At 45.5% G+C, this 16,462-nt stretch overlaps 1 protein-coding gene across 40 annotated transcripts in view; it reads left to right on the top strand.

The window, feature by feature from the left end:
• PLA2G6 (phospholipase A2 group VI) overlaps positions 1–16,462 on the top strand; it is an 80,625-nt gene that overhangs the window by 33,951 nt on the left and 30,212 nt on the right. For 25 of the 40 annotated variants that reach the window (XR_010156020.1, XM_009438384.5, XM_009438378.5 and 22 more), the window contains 2 exons: positions 12,703–12,918; positions 14,864–15,047. Coding sequence is in view for 39 of the 40 variants with exons in the window: in XM_009438384.5 (XP_009436659.1) it covers positions 12,703–12,918; positions 14,864–15,047 (400 nt within the window). In the remaining variant the exon portion in view is untranslated. Of the gene's footprint in view, positions 1–9,724; positions 9,856–12,702; positions 12,919–13,374; positions 13,458–14,863; positions 15,048–16,462 lie in introns of those variants that run through there. The other 15 variants (XM_063807828.1, XM_063807837.1, XM_063807830.1 and 12 more) reach the window with 2 other exon arrangements.

Genomic DNA, 16,462 nt, shown 5'->3' with positions numbered 1-16,462 from the left:
TGTCTCTACTAAAAATACAAAACATTAGCCGGGCGTGATGGTGAGCACCTGTTGTCACAGCTACTTGGGAGGCTGAGGCGGGAGAATCACTTGAACCCGGGAGGCAGAGGTTGCAGTGAGCCGAGATTGCACCACTGCACTCCAGCCTGGGCAACATGAGTGAAACTTCATCTCAAAAAAAAAAAAAAAAAGAAAAGAAAAAGAAAATATCTTGACCCAATGATGATGCAAATACTACGTATCAAACTTGTAGAATGAACTTCCACTTCTGGCCATGACAGAGGAGCCTGTATCAGACTAGCCTTCCTATTTATATATTTATTTTTGAGATGGGGTGTCGCTCTGTTGCCCAGGCTGGAGTGCGGTGGTGCAATCTCAGCTCACTGCAACCTCCGCCTCGTGAGTTCAAGTAATTCTCCTGTCTCAGCCTTCCAAGTAGCTGGAATTACAGGCGCCCACCACCACACCCAGCTAGTTTTTTATATTTTTAGTAGAGACGGGGTTTCACCATGTTGGCCAGGCTGGTCTCGACACCTGACCTCAGGTGATCCACCTGCCCCTGCCTCCCAAAGTGCCGGGATTACAGGTGTGAGCCACTGCGCCTGGCCCTGAGTGACCTTTTTAATGTGTTGTTGAATTTGATTTGCTAGTATTTTGTTGAGAAGTTTTGCATCAATATCCATCAGGGATACTGGCCTGTAGTTTTCTTTTTTTATATGTCTTTGTCTGATTTTGGTGTCAGGGCAATACTGGCCTCATAGAATGAGTTTGGAAGTTTTCTCTCCTCTGTTTTTCATAATAGTTTGAGTAGGGTTGGTATTAGTTTTTCTTTAAATGTTTGGTAAAATTAAGCAGTGAAGCCACTGGGTCCCAGGCTTTTCTTTGCTGGGAGACTTTTCATTACAGCGTTGATCTCATTACTTGTTATTGGTCTATTTAGGTTTTGGATTTCTTCACGGTTCCATCTTGGTAGGTTGTGTATGCCTAGGAATTTATCCATTTCTTCTAGGATTTTCAATTTATTGGCATATAATTGTTCATAGTAACCTCTAATAATCCTTTGAGTTTCTGTGATATTGGTTGTAATATCTCTTTTGTCATTTCTGATTTTTTGGTTTGGGTTTTCTCTCTTTTTTTGTTAGTCTAGCTAAAGATTTATTGATTTTGTTTATCTTTTCAAAAAACTTTATTTTGTTGATCTTTTGTATTGTTTTGTTTCAATTTCATTTATTTCTGCTATGATCTTTATTATTTATTTTCTTCTACTAATTTTGGGTTTGGTTTGCTCTTACTTTTCTAGTTCTTTAAGAGACATCATTAGATTATTTTGAAGTTTTTCTACTTACTTGATGTAGGTGCTTATAGGTACAACTTTCCTCTTAGTACTTCTTTCCCTGTATCTCATAGGTTTTGATATGTTGTGTTTCCATTATCATTTGTTTCAGGATGTTTTTAAATTTCCTTCTTAATTTCTTCATTGACCATTCAAGAGCATATTATTTCATTTCCATGTGTTCGTATGGTGTGCAAAATACCTTGTTTTTGATTTGTAGTTTTATTTCATTGTGATCACAGAAGATACTTGATATGATTTCAAATTTAAAAAGTAATTTGGCTGGGAGAAGTGGCTCATGCTTGTAATCCCAGCACTTTGGGAGGCCGAGGCAGGCGGATCACGAGGTCAGGAGATCGAGACCATCCTGGCTAACACAGTGAAACCCCATCTCTACTAAAAATACAAAAAATTAGCCAGGCATGGTGGCAGGTGCCTGTAGTCCCAGGTACTCAGGAGGCTGAGGCAGGAGAATGGTGTGAACCCGGGAGGCAGAGCTGGTAGTGAGCCGAGATCGCGCCGCTGCACTCCAGCCTGGGTGACAGAGCAAGACTCTGTCTCAAAAAAAAAATAATAACAATAATAATAATTTAAGACTTGTTTTGTGGCCTACCATATGGTCTATCCTTGAGAATGATCCATATGCTGAGGAGAAGAATGTGTATTCTGCAGCTGTTGGATGAAATGTTCTGTAAATATCTAATAGGTTCATCTGATCTATACTGCAGACTGAGGCTGGTGTTTCTTTGTTGATTTTCTGTCTGGATGAACTGTCTAATGCTGAAAGTGGAGTATTGAAGTCTCCAGCTATTATTGTATTGAGGTCTATCTCTCTCTTTAGCTCTAAGAATACTTCCTTTATATATCTGGGTGTTCCAGTGTTGAGTGCATATGTATTTAAAATTGTTACATTATCTTGCTGAATTGACCCTTTTATATAATGACTTCTTTGTCTCTTTTTATAGTTTTTGTCTTGAAGTCTGTTTTGCCTCATAGAATAGCATAGCTATTCCTGCTCTTATTTGGTTTCCATTTGCATGGAATATCTTTCTCCATCCCTTTAGTTTCAGTCTATGTGTGTCTTTACAGGTAAAGTGTGTTTCATGTAGGCAACAGATCACTGGGTCTTGTTTTTCTATCCGTTCTGCCACTCTGTGTCTTTTGATTGGAGAGTTTAGTCCATTTATGTTCAATGTTATTACTGACAAGTAAGGACTTACTCCTGCCACTTTATTAATTGTTTTCTTGTTGCTTTGTGATCTTCTTTCTTTCCTTCCTGTTCTCCTTTTAGTGAAGGTGATTTTCTCTGGTGGTATGTTTTAATTTCTTGCTTTTTATTTTTTTTGTGTGTATCTGCTGTATGTTTTTTGATTTGAGGTTAACATGAGGCTTGCAAATAATATCTTATAACTTAATATTTTAAACTGATGACACCTTAACACTGATTGCATAAACAGACAAACAAGCAAAGAGAAAACTAATAAAAACTCTATATTTTAACTTTGTCCCCCCACTTTTTAACTTATTGTACTGTTTATGTCTTGAAAAGTTGTAGTTATTATTTTTGATTGGTTCCTCTTTTAGTCTTTCTACTTAAGATATGAGTGGTCTACATATGACAGTGTTATAATATTCTATATGTTTCTGTGTACTTGCTATTACCATTAAGTTCTGTACTTTCAAGTGATTTCTTATTGCTCATTAATGTCCTTTTCTTTCAGATTGAAAAACTCCCTTTAGCATTTAGCAGTATGTGAACTGCATTTTTCAACTCCAGAATTTCTGCTTGATTCTTTTTTTTTTGAGACGGAGTCTTGCTCTGTCACCCAGGCTGTAGTGCAGTGGCGCGATCTTGGCTCACTGCAAGCTCCGCCTCCCGGGTTCACACCATTCTCCTGCCTCAGCCTCCCGAGTAGCTGGGATTACAGGCGCCCGCCACCACGCCTGGCTAATTTTTTGTATTTTTAGTAGAGATGGGATTTCACCATGTTAGCCAGGATGGTCTCGATCTCCTGACCTTGTGATCCGCCTGCCTCGGCCTTCCGAAGTGCTGGGATTACAGGCGTGAGCCACTGTGCCCAGCTTGCTTGATTCTTTTAAATTATTTCAATCTCTGCTAAGTTTATCTGTTAGGATTCTGAATTCCTTCTCTGTGTTATCTTGAATTTCACTGAGTTCCCTCAAAACAGCTATTTTGAATTCTCTGTCTGAAAGGTCACATATCTCTGTCTCTCCAGAATTGGCCACTGGTACCTTATTTAGTTCATTTGGTGAGGTCATGTTTTCCTGTATGGTCTTGATGCTTGTGATGTTTGTCAGCGTCTGGGCATTGAAGTTAGGTATTTATTGTAGTCTTTGCAGTCTGGGCTTGTTTGTACCTGTTCCTCTTAGGAAGACTTTCCAGGTAATAAAAGGGACTTGGGTATTGTGATCTAAGTTTTTGGTCACTGCAGCCATATCTGCATTAGGGGGCACCCCAAGCCTACTAATACTATGGCTCTTGCAGACTCGTAAAGGTACCACTTGGGTGGTCTTGGATAAGATCTGGAAGAATTCTCTGGATTACCAGGCAGAGGCTCTTGTTCTCTTCCCTTACTTTCTCCCCTAAAAGTGGAGTCTCTCTCTCTGTGCTGGGCCACCTGGAGCTAGGAGAGGGGTGACACAGGCACCTCTGTGGCCACTATCACTAGGACTATGCTGGCTCAGACCTGAAGCCAGCACAGCACTGGGTCTCACCCAAGGCCTGCAGTCACCACTGCCTGGCTACTGCCTATGTTTGCTTAAGGCACTAGGGCTCTACAGTCAGCAGGTGCTGAAGCCAGTGAGATTATGTCCTTCCCTTCAAGGCAGCAAGTTCCCCCCACCCCCATCCTGGGAAGGTCCTTAGATGCCATCTGGGAGGCAGGGCCTGCAGTCAGAAACCTTAGTAATCTCCCCAGTGCTCTATTCTATTACAGCCTGGCTGATACCCAAGCCATAAGGCAAAGTCCTTCCCGCTCTTCCCTCCCCTTTCCACAAGCAGAGAAGTCTCTCTCCATGGCCACCACTGCCCCAGCCCTGTGGCAATGCTGCCAGGCCACCGCCAATGTTCATTCAGGCCCTAAGGGCTCTTGAAGCAACTGAACGCTGCCAGGCCTGGGACTCTCTCTTTAGGGTAGTGGGCTCCCCTCTGACCCAGGGCAGGTCCAGAACTGCCACCCCACAGCCAACACTTAGAATCTGGGACCCCAAGAGCCCTCTTGGTGCTCTGCCACACTGTAGCTGAGCTGGTACCTAGGCTGATTTTTGCTTTTTATGAAGGTACTTTTTTGTGTGTATAGTTCAATTTGGTTTTCCTCCAGGGAGGACAATTGGTGGAGGTTTCTATTTGGGCATCTTTTTTTTTTTTTTTGAGACGGAGTTTTGCTCTTTCACCCAGGCTGGAGTGCAGTGGCGCGATCTCGGCTCACTGCAACCTCTGCCTCCTGGGTTCAAGCGATTCTCCAGCCTCAGCCTCCCCAGTAGCTGGGATTACAGGTACCTGCCACCATGCTTGGCTACTTTTTTTTTTAATTAAAAAGTAAACTTTAATGTCGAAAATGCAAACTTGGGGAAGGCAGAAAGATCACACACAAGGCTGTCGCTTCACACTTGGAAGGTTGCATGGTGGCCAGGAGAGGCGCTCCTCACTTCCCAGACAGGGCGGGGGCCGGGCAGAGGCGCTCCTCACTTGCCAGACGGGGCGGCGGCCACATGCCTGGCTAATTTTTGTATTTTTAGTAGGGACGGGGATTCTCCGTGTTGGCCAGGCTGGTCTCAAACTCCTGACTTCAGGTGATCCACGCACCTCGGCCTCCCAAAGTGCTGGGATTACAGGCGTGAGCCACCGCGCCCAGCCCTATTTGGCCATCTTGCTTTGCCTCCACCTTCATTTGATAACAGAGCACCCCCATGTAACCACCACCACAATCAAGATATAAGACATTTCTGTTATTCCCCAAATTTCCTTCACCCTCCTTTATAGTCCATGGCACCCACCCCATCCCTGGGCAACACCTATGTGCTTCCTTTTTTTTTTTTTCCCTGCAGGAGGACGCCTTCCTATACCTATGTGCATTCCATCACTGCTGCTTTTAATCATATAGCATGTAGTCTTATGAGTCTGACTTTTTCACTTAGCATAATGCTTTTGCAATTTGTGATTGAGCGTTTTCATATGATTCTGTTTTTTCTGTCTCTTAGCTTGGAAGTTATACACTTTTTAGTAGTAACTGTTGGGAGATCATTCTCCAAGAGTCTCTCTCATGTTTCCATACATCCTGCTAGCAGAGACATTGACTAACTGTTTTTGTCTGTTTAGTGTTGCTATAAAGGAATACCTAAGTCTGAGTATTATACATAGAAAAGAGGTTTTATTTGTCTCATGGCTCCTCAGGCCATACAAGAAACATGGTGCCAGCATCTTACCAGTGTCACATGGCAAGAAAGGAAGTGAGGAAGAGAAAATAAGTTGTTAACTGGTTGTTAAAAAGTGCCAGGCCCGGACGAGGCACAGTGGCTCGTGCCTGTAATCCCAGCACTTTGGGAGGCCAAGGCGAGTGGATCACCTGAGGTCGGGAGTTTGAGACCAGCCTGACCAACATGGAGAAACCCTGTCTCTACTAAAAAAAATACAAAAAAATTAGCTGGGCATGGTGGTGCATGCCTGTAATCCTAGCTACTCGGGAGGCTGAGGCAGGAGAATTGCTTGAATCCAGGAGGTGGAGGTTGCAGTGAGCCAAGATCACCTGGGCGACAAGAGCGAAACTCTGTCTCAAAGAAAAAAAAGTGCCAGGCTCTTTTTAACAACCAGTTCTTACAGGAACTAATAGAGTGAAAACTCACTCACCCCCACCCCACAGGGAGGGCATTAATTCATTCATGAGGGATCCACCCCTATGACCCAAACACCTCCCATTAGCCCCCCACCTCCAACATTGGAATCAAAATTTAACATGAGGTTTGGGGGGCAGAAATCCAAATTATAGCACTACCTTTGTTCCAGGCTACCTTCAAAGGATGTTTATACAGCAAACAGCCTTGGAAAATAGAGTTAGGGTCTCCTTGTAGAGCACAGGGTAAGTTTGCTTACTTTTCAGCATAATCAAGATTGTGTCTTCTTCTGGAGCAAAACTTTGACAACAGCAAGCGGGGCAAAGTCTGAAACCTTTTGCACATCTTGACAGAACCTTAGAGATTACTAGATTTATCTCTGCCTTACTCAAGGTCCATTAGTATCTTCCAGAACAATAAGTTGGTCTTAGAATCCTTTAGCTATGTATTCCCTTCCAGGCTTCGATGCTGTGTGCTGTTGTTTTATTTAGTTTTTATTTTAAACCCAACAAGACGCTATACCATCAATACTTATTTAGATCCCCCCACATATTTAACTTGCCATGGTGCTTCATTCTTTCATGCCTCTTTAAGCATCCATCTAGGATCGTGTTCATTCCATATGAAGAGAAAGCTTTTGGCCCAGCACGATGGCTCACGCCTGTAATCCCAGCACTTTGGGAAGCCTAGGCGGGAGGATCGCTTGAGCCCAGGATTTCCAGACCAGCCTGGGCTACATGGCAAAACCCTGTCTCTACTGAAAATACAAAAAATTAGCCAGGTGTGGTGGTGCACGCCTGTAGTCCCCGCTACTCGGGAGGCTGAGGTGGGAGGATTACTTAAACCTGGGAGGTTGAGGCTGCAGTGAGCGGTGATTGCACCACTGCACTCCAGCATGGGTGACAGGAGTGAGACCATGTCTCCAAAAAAAAAAAAAAGAAGGAAAGAAAAAGCTTTTGTATTTCCTTTCATGTAGGTCTGCTAATGACAAAGTCTCTGGGTTTTTTGTTTGACTCGAGAAATGTTTTAATTTTAACCTTATTCTTGAAGGTTTTGTTTTTGTTTTCATTTTGTTTTGTGTGCTAAGTACAGAATTCTCATTGGCATTTATTTATTTAGAGACAGAGTCTTGCTCTGTGGCCCAGGCTAGAGTACAGTGGCATGATCTCCGCCTCCCAGGTTCAAGCGATTCTCCTCCCTCAACCTCCTGAGTAGCTGGAGCTACAGGCATGCACCACTACACCTGACTAATTTTTGTATTTTTAGTAGAGACGGGGTTTCACCGTGTTGCCCAGGCTGATCTCAAACTCCTGAGCTCAAGTGATTTGCCTGCCTTGGCCTCCCAAAGTGCTGGGATTATAGGCATGAGCCGCCGTGCCTGGCCAGCATTTATTTTCTTTTCAGCTCTTTAAGGAAGTCATTCCATTGTCTCTGGCTTCCATTGTTGAGAAGCCAGCTGTCATTCTAATGGTTGCCCTTTGAAGATAATTTTTTTTCCTCTGCTATTTTAAATATTTCCTCCTTGTATTTTATTTTCAACAGGTGTAATGTGGCACATATATCAGCAATTGTTATGTTACATACAATACATATTGTGCAACATATGTATCATTATCAGTTATTGCTGTGTAACAAACTACTCCAGAACACAGTGGCTTATAAAAGGAATCATTTATTTAGTCCATAAATCTGCAATTTGAGCAGAGCTCAGTGGGAAAGCCTCAGCTTTACTTTATACGGCACCATATAAGGTAACTCGCAACTGGCAAGTTGGTGCTGGCTGTTGGCTGGGAGTTCATTCAGGGCTCAGGGCCCAGGACCAAGAGTCATCACCATGGCTTGCTTCAGCCTCCTTGAGGCATGATGGCTGGGCCCCAAGAGAAGAGAAATAGAAACTTCCAGTCTCTTAAGGCATTGGTCTGGAAGCTGGGACGGCATCACTTTTGCCATATTCTGTTGGTAATGCAGTTACATCGCCAGATTAAAGGGTAAAGAGATACAAATTCCCGCTGCTCAGTGCAAGGAATATCAGTGATTTAGGGGGCCCTGTTTTAAAACCCCTACAAGGTGCTAAGCGTGGATTTCTGGGGCTTTCTTGTTTTTTGTTGTTTTCTATGTGTTTTTGTTTTTTTGTTTTTGTTTTTTTTTTTTTGATGGTGGGGTCAGGGAGGGCTTATAGGGTATGTTAAATCAGCAGAATAATTTTATTTATTTATTTGGAGATGGAGTTTCACTCTTTTGCCTAAGCTGGAGTGAAGTGGCGTGATCTCGGCTCACTGCAACCTCCGCCCCGCTGGTTCAAGCGATTCTCCTGCCTTAGCCTCCCAAGTAGCTGGGATTATAGGTACCCACCGCCACGCCCGGCTAATTTTTGTATTTTTAGTAGACATGGGGTTTTGCCATGGCTAGTCTGGAATTCCTGACCTCAGGTGATCCACCCACCTTGGCCTCCCAAAGTGGTGGGATTACAGGTATGAGCCACTGTGCCTGACCTATAATGTTTTTTAAAAATCAGTTTTGGAAAGTTTGCAGACATTAACTCTTCAAATGTTGCTTCCATTTGATTCTTTTTCTACTCTGCCTCTGATCCTCCACTTATATATGTATGCTAGATCTTTTATTAGATAGTCTGTGTCTCTTATGTACTCTACTATATTTTGTATTCTTCTGTCTCTCCATGCTTTATTCTGTTTACTCTTTCCTGATTATATTTTTTAATTTTGTAATTTCCATTTGATGCTTTTTTGATCATTCAAAACTCTTCACCAAAATTCTAAATTTCCTTTTTTAACCTCTTGAATGTTATCACAGTTACTTTAAAGTCTATTTTGGATAACTTAAATATTTACAGTCCCCTCACAGATATGTTTCTTTTGTATATTGTTTCTGTTGGTTTTCTTTCATGTCTTATCTCCACATATGCCTGGTGAGTTTTGATTATGTGTTGGTCATTGTATTTGCAAGTATGCTCGTAGAAATAATCTGGAGTGGCCGGGTGCAGTGGCTCATGCCTGTAATCCCAGCACTTTGGGAGGCTGAGGCAGGTGGATCACGAGATCAGGAGATCAAGACCATCCTGGCTAACATGGTGAAACCCCATCTCTACTAAAAATACAAAAAATTAGCTGAGCATGGTGGTACATTCCTGTAATCCCTGCTACTCGGGAGGCTGAGGCAGGAGAATCACTTGAACCAGGAGGCAGAGGTTGCAGTGAGCCGAGATCACGCCACTGCACTCCAGCCTGGGTGACAGAGCGAGACTCCGTCTCAAAAAAAAAAAAAAAAAAAAGAAGTAATCTAGAGCCTAGTTTGATGTTTCCTTACAAAGAATGAATTTATTTTTGCTTCTCCCAGGTACCTGGGAACACTTGCAACTAGGATAACCTCAGTCTAGTTTCTGGAACTGAAATTACTTGAGGCTGAACTGTGGTCTCTGTGAGAGCGTGTCTGTGTATGGCTCACCCTTATTCCTAGGCTACGTAGTTCTTTAGGACCCTAACCCAAAGTAAGAGATGTTCATCAGGGCTCACCTCTTGGCAGACCCCTGGGCTCCAGTCCCTGTGTCCTGAGCCCCATGAGGCTGTTGCTGGTGCTGCTCATCTGCCCATCCTCTCCAGTAACAGCCACCTGAACACTGCAATTCCTGGGTTTCCATCATTCCTTCCAGCCTGGTGAGTCATCAGTGTCTTTTGAGGTATCCAGTGCCTGCCAGCAGATGTTTGTAAATAATTTGTCCAGCATTTCTGGCTGTCCTCAGTAGGTGGTCTGTTTCACATTCCCTAGTCTGCTGTTAATGGAAAGTGGAAGTTCTGAGAGAGAATCATCGTTCCCGTCAGCATTCAAATGCCTGATTACACTTTCCCCATTCGCTACCCCTTCCTTTATTTGCTCCTCTCCACAGCAAAACTCCTCAAAAATATCTATCTTTGCAATCTTCAGATTCTCACATCGTGTCCTTAAACCCACTTTAATCAGCCTTGGTTCCCTCCATTCCACTAAAAGTAATGTTGTCAAGGTCGTGCATGCCTCTGTGATGCTAATTCCAGTGATGAGTTTTCAGTTGTCATTCTCTGACATATCGGCAACACTTGATGTGGAGTACCCTGATGTTGAGAGGCTGGTGAGATGAAGGAAAAACCCAGCCAAGGGCAATGAGGAATGGCTTCCTTCCGCCTCCTCCTTCCCTATCTTTGTTGTGGTTTTTGTTGTTTCTGTAACACTGATTACGTTATAGTTTATTTAATGTACTTCCTTATTCTATGTTTTTACTTTAGTCATTTTGTTGATCTCCTCCATAATAACATAGGCTTGGGCCAAGCGCAGTGGCTCACGCCTGTAATCCCAGCACTTTGGGAGACCAAGATGGGCGGATCACTTGAGGTGAGGAGTTTGAGACCAGCCTGGCCAACATGGCGAAACCCTGTGCCTACTAAAAATACAAAAATTAGCTGGGCGTGGTAGCACACGCCTGTAATCCCAGCTACTAGGGAGGCTGAAGCAGGAGAATTGCAGGAGAATCACTTGAACCCAGAGGGCAGAGGTTGCAGTGAGCTGAGATCGCGCCACTGCACTCCAGCCTGGGTAACAGAGTGAGACTCTGTCTTAAAAAAAAAAAAAAAAAAAAAAAGGCTTCAGGAGGGCAGAGCATTTTATGCAATTGTTCATTAATTGACCCCTCCATTTGGCACAGATCACATGCCCAGTAGTTAACTGTTAATCGACACACTCTCTGTGGAACAACAGGCTGGTCCCGTTGAGCCAACACTCTCTGGGCACTGCCTTCACTAGACTCTGGCTGGCTGCTGCGCTTGTAGAGGTATGCAAGACAAAACCTTTTGGTATGTTAAAAGCCCTGGTCAGAACTTTAAGTAACCATCACTGACATGTAATGGTTATGGTTTTGAAAGTGCTTTTATAGTGGTTTTTCATCTGTCCTCACAGCACCTCTGGGAGGTAGGTAGGACAGGTACAGTTAGTCTCATGTTTCAAATGGGGCTCAGAGAGGGAAAAGGATTTCCCAAGATCACACAGCACCTTAGTAGCAAAACTTGGACTCAACCTCAACACTTAAAAATGAACAAAGCTGGCCGGGCGCAGTGGCTCATGCCTGTAATCCTAGCACTTTGGGAGGCCCAGGCAGGCAGGTCACCTGAGGCCAGGAGTTTAAGATCAGCCTGGCCAACATGACAAAACTCTGTCTCTTCTAAAAATACAAAAAATTAGCCGGGCATGGTGGCGGGTGCCTGTAATCCCAGCTACTCAGGAGGCTGAGGCAGGAGAATCACTTGAACCTGGGAGATGGAGGCTGCAGTGAGCCGAGATCGTGCCATTGTACTCCAGCCTGGGCAACAAGAATGAAACTCCATCTCAAAAAAAAAAAAAAAAGAAAAGAAAAGAAAAAGAAAAGTTTCCCTTTTTTAAAATATCTCATTTTAATGACTGCATAATAGTTTATTACATAGTTATACCATAATTTATATAATATTTTGTTGCTGTACATTTAGGTTAAACAATACTTACTTAGTTCCTACTATGAAGAGGGGCCAAGTACTCGAGGCTGGGGCTCTCACATGTGGCAATGAAATTAGAAAGTGGATATGGCAGGGCTGTGGTAAAATAAAATAAAATATAAAAATAATAAATGATATTACCAAAGAAAAGGAGAGTTTTTCAAAATAAAAGAAAATCTAGACAAGCATAGTGGCTCACACCACTATGTAATCCCAGTACTTTTGGAGGCTGAGGCAGGAGGAACACTTGAGGCCAGGAGTTCAAGACCAGCCTGGGCAACATAGCAAGACCCCCTGTCAACAAAAATAAAAAAAATTAGGCCAGGCACAGTGGCTCACGGTGGCTAGTGCCTGAAATCCTAGCACTTTGAGAGGCTGAGGGGGGTGGATTGCCCGAGCTCAGGAGTTCGAGACCAGCCTGGGCAACATGGCCAAACCCCATCTCTACTAAAAACACAAAAAATTAGCCAGGTGTGGCGGCACACGCCTTTAATCCCAGCTACTCTGGAGACTGAGGTAGGAGAATTGCTTGAACCCGGGAGGTGAAGGTCGCAGTGAGGTGAGATTACAACACTGCACTCCAGCCTGGGTGACAAAACGAGACTCTATCTCAAAAAAAAAAAAAAAATTAGCTGGGCATGGTGGTGCATGCCTGTAATCCCAGCTACTCAGGAACTAAGGTAGGAGGATCCCTTCAGCCCAGGAATTCGAAGATGCAGTGAGTCATGATCACACCACCGTACCCCAGCCTGGGTTACAGAGCAAGACCTTGTCTCTAAAAAACAAAGAAAGTCTAACCTAAACGCCATTATGTCATTTACATGTGTATAGGGGTGTGTGTGTGTGTGTGTGTGTGTGTGTGTGTGTGTGTGTGTGTTTGCTTGGGAGGGGAGTCGGGCTGGAGCTGGCCAGGCCGCAGCCTGGGGACCTTCTGATTCCAGCAGGGATGTGGGCCGAGGGTCCCGCCTTACTCATTTCGGGTCTTGCTCCTCTGTCCTGGCTCTACAGACTCTTCCAGCTGGAGTTGGAGGCTGACGCCCTAGTGAATTTCCATCAGTATTCTTCCCAGCTGCTACCCTTCTATGAGAGCTCCCCTCAGGTCCTGCACACTGAGGTCCTGCAGCACCTGACTGACCTCATCCGTAACCACCCCAGCTGGTCAGTGGCCCACCTGGCTGTGGAGCTAGGGATCCGCGAGTGCTTCCATCACAGCCGTATCATCAGGTGAGCAAGGGAACAAGACCATTTGGACAACGTGTGTGTACCTGCTTGTGTGGGCAGTGGGGGCCCGCAGGCCTCAGTTCCCCTCCATAGTTTGACTTAAAAAGGAGCAGGGCCTGGCATGGTCGCTCACTAACGCAGTCCCAGCACTTTGGGAGGCTGAGGAGGGAGGATCACTTGAGGCTAGGAGTTCAAGACCAGCCTGGCAAAATAGCAAGACCTTGTCTCTACGAAAAAATTAAAAAATTAGCATGTGTCTGTACTCCTAGCTACTTGGGATGCTGAGGCAGGAGGATTGCTTGAGCCCAGGAGTTAGAGTTTACAGTGAGCTATGATTGCACCACTGCACTTCAGCCTGGGTGACAGAATGAGGTCTCTAGGAAAAAAAAAAAAAAAAAAAAAAAAGGTGCTGCGTTGCTACCAGATTAAAATGTAAGAAGGACAATGTAATGTTTCCAGAGTCCGGAGTGCTCACCAGGTGCCAGGTCTTTGGGAGCTGATTTCTACCCACCATGAAATTGAATTTTCCCAACCCCCACAAGGTATCGTCATTTTATTTTATTTTATTTTATTTTATGTTATGTTATGTTATTTTATTTTATTTTGAGACGGAGTCTTAGTCTGTCACCCAGGCTGGAATGCAGTGGCGCGATCTTGGCTCACTGCACCCTCTGCCTCCTGGGTTCAGGTGATTCTCCTGCCTCAGCCTCCAGAATAGCTGGGACTACAGTAATGTGCCATCATGCCCGGGTAATTTTTGTGTTTTTAGTAGAAACAGGGTTTCACCATGTTGGCCAGGTTGGTCTCGAACTCCTAACCTCAGGTGATCTGCCCTCCTTGGCCTCCCAAAGTGCTGGGATTACAGGCGTGAGCCACCATGCCCGGCCCAGGTATCATCATTCTAGAGAGAGCTAACAGGACTTGTGCAGGTCACTCAGCCAGAGAGGGTGAAAGAGGGGCTTGGATCCTTGGTGTCTGCCCAGGCTGCTCTTCTGGAAGCTGAAGGCCTCCTTTTGTGAATCCATTCAGCCAGCAGATGGAGCAGCTGTTGCCCCTGGTGAGGGCACTGTCCCCACCCTTGCACAGGGCACCAGTTGGCCATCTTGTGCAGAGGTAGCCACACCTCCTCTGAGTCTCTATCCTAGATAGCTCAGTTAAGCTCCCAGGCCCAGAACTCAAAACCTCACTGCTGGCCGGGGGTGGTGGCTCACACCTGTAATCCCAGCACTTTGTGAGGCCGAGGCGGGTGTATCACTTGAGGTCAGGAGTTTGAGACCAGCCTGGCCAACGTGGTGAAACCCCGTCTCTACTAAAAATACAAAAAATTAGCAAGGCGTGGTGGCGCACGCCTGTAATCCCAGCTACTCGGGAGGCTGAGGCAGGAGAATTGCTTGAACCCAGAGGCGGAGGTTGCAGTGAGCCGAGATTGTGTCACTGCATTACAGCCTGGGCAACAAGAGTGAAACTCCACCTCAAAAAAACAAAACAAAACAAAAACCCTCACTGTACTTTAGTTTCCAGGCATGCTCTTGGACAGCACAGTGTCTCATCTCACCACTACTCTGTCCATTTCCTGGGGCAGGCACAGCAGCTTGTGTAGATAAGGATATTGATGCCCAGGAAGGTTAAGTGAATTGCCCGAGGCTAGTGAGATATCCGTGTTCTGTGACCCTTTCCTGTGCCACCACCCTGCCCACTTCCTGCTGGTGTGGCCCTGGGGCCCATCTCTTGTACAAGTGAGCAAACTGAACAGAAACCTGATACAGGTCACATCAGATATAATTACATTCAAATCAGCCCAACTAGCTGAGTGGCGGGAATGCTCTTGAGCTCAAATAAACCAGAAAGTCCGAGTTTCCGAGCGCACTTCCCTGCATGTGCACTTAGGTCCCCCTGCCACCTTGTACCACACCTGCTCACCTCTGCTCACCCTGGCCCTCTCCTGCAGCTGTGCCAATTGCGCGGAGAACGAGGAGGGCTGCACACCCCTGCACCTGGCCTGCCGCAAGGGTGATGGGGAGATCCTGGTGGAGCTGGTGCAGTACTGCCACACTCAGATGGATGTCACCGACTACAAGGGAGAGACCGTCTTCCATTATGCTGTCCAGAGTGACAATTCTCAGGTGCTGCAGGTGAGCAGGGGGAGGGGCAGGGTGACTGGTACTGATACCTCCCGGTGTCCACAGTTCCCTTTGGGCCCCTGGGCTCAGGTGTCACTCTCGGGCCTCTCACTGTCCCGCATTGGTCCTTGAGGCCTGAGCTCCTTCATGGAGGGTGCAGACCCCTCCCTGGCTCTTCCCTCCCAGCCCTTTTCCAGGAGCCACGTCCTCAGTCTCTTTGCTTGATAAACCTGGGGACGACCTCCAACCCAGCAAAATAAACCCCAAAAAAGGCCCAGCTCCAGTCAGTTAGTTCAGTTCCGCTTTTCCTGAGCACAAACTGTGAGCCAGATGCCTGCCTGGAGGGGCTCGTGGGCCAGCGGGACCTGGGCTTAACCTTTTGCAAGCTTGTCCAATCTGTGGCCCTGCAGGCTGCATGCAGCCCAGGACGGCTTTGAATGTGGCCCAACACAAATTCACAAACTTTCTTAAAACATTATGAGATCCATGCATGGACCTTTTTTTTAGATCAGCTGTTGTTAGCGTTCATGTATTTTATGTGTGACCCAAGACAATCCTTCTGATGTGGCCCAGGGAGGCCAAAATATTGGACAACCCTACTTTACAGGAATTCAAACCCAGCAAACCAAACTGTCTCCAGTTCCTGTAGGCGTTTGTGCCAGAGGCCCTCCTGTTAACGTTTTTGATTACCTGGGCAAAAGATGTGATTTTTTAATTGTGGGCAAGCAGATGGGGTGACACTATTAAATAGCTATTTCATATATTAGATTGAACAGAAAAGGCAGGATGTTGGATTATGTTTTATTGTCTAGAATTAGAAAATTCTTCTAAAGATCATGTTCTCTCTGCCTTGGCATCAGAATGCAACTACGTTATACCAGAAAATGTGGATTCCTTTTTTTTTTTTTTTTTTTGAGACAGAGTCTCCCTATGTCTCCCAGGCTAGAGTGCAGTGGTGCGATCTCGGCTCACTGCAACCTCCACCTCCTGGGTTCAAGTGATGCTCGTGCCTCAGCTTCCTGAGTAGCTGGGATTACAGGCATGTGCCACCATGCCTGGGTAGTTTCCGTATTTTTAGTAGGGATGGGGTTTTGCCATGTTGCCCAGGCTGGTCTCCAACTCCTGGCCTTAAGTGATCCACCTGCCTCAGCCTCCCAAAATGCCAGGATTACAGGTGTGAGCCACTGTGCCCGGCCCAGAAAATGTGGATTCATATCTTATGCTTCTTGCTCTCAGGGAAGGGAATTCTCCACCCACTGTTGAACTCCACTTTCACCGAGAATCCTCTGCGCACCCAGCACGGTGCCGCGCAGACCCTGCCTCCACGCGGGGGTGTGCACACCCGCTTCTTGATAGTCATGCACGACTGCAGCTGTCCTTTATCCGGTGCTGATTGGTGCCTGACCTTGAACTGAGTGTTGTATGTG

Source organism: Pan troglodytes, chromosome 23 (assembly GCF_028858775.2).
Source record: "Pan troglodytes isolate AG18354 chromosome 23, NHGRI_mPanTro3-v2.0_pri, whole genome shotgun sequence".
Classification (NCBI taxonomy): Eukaryota; Metazoa; Chordata; class Mammalia; order Primates; family Hominidae; genus Pan; species Pan troglodytes.
This window is presented reverse-complemented; position numbering and strand designations above follow the sequence as displayed.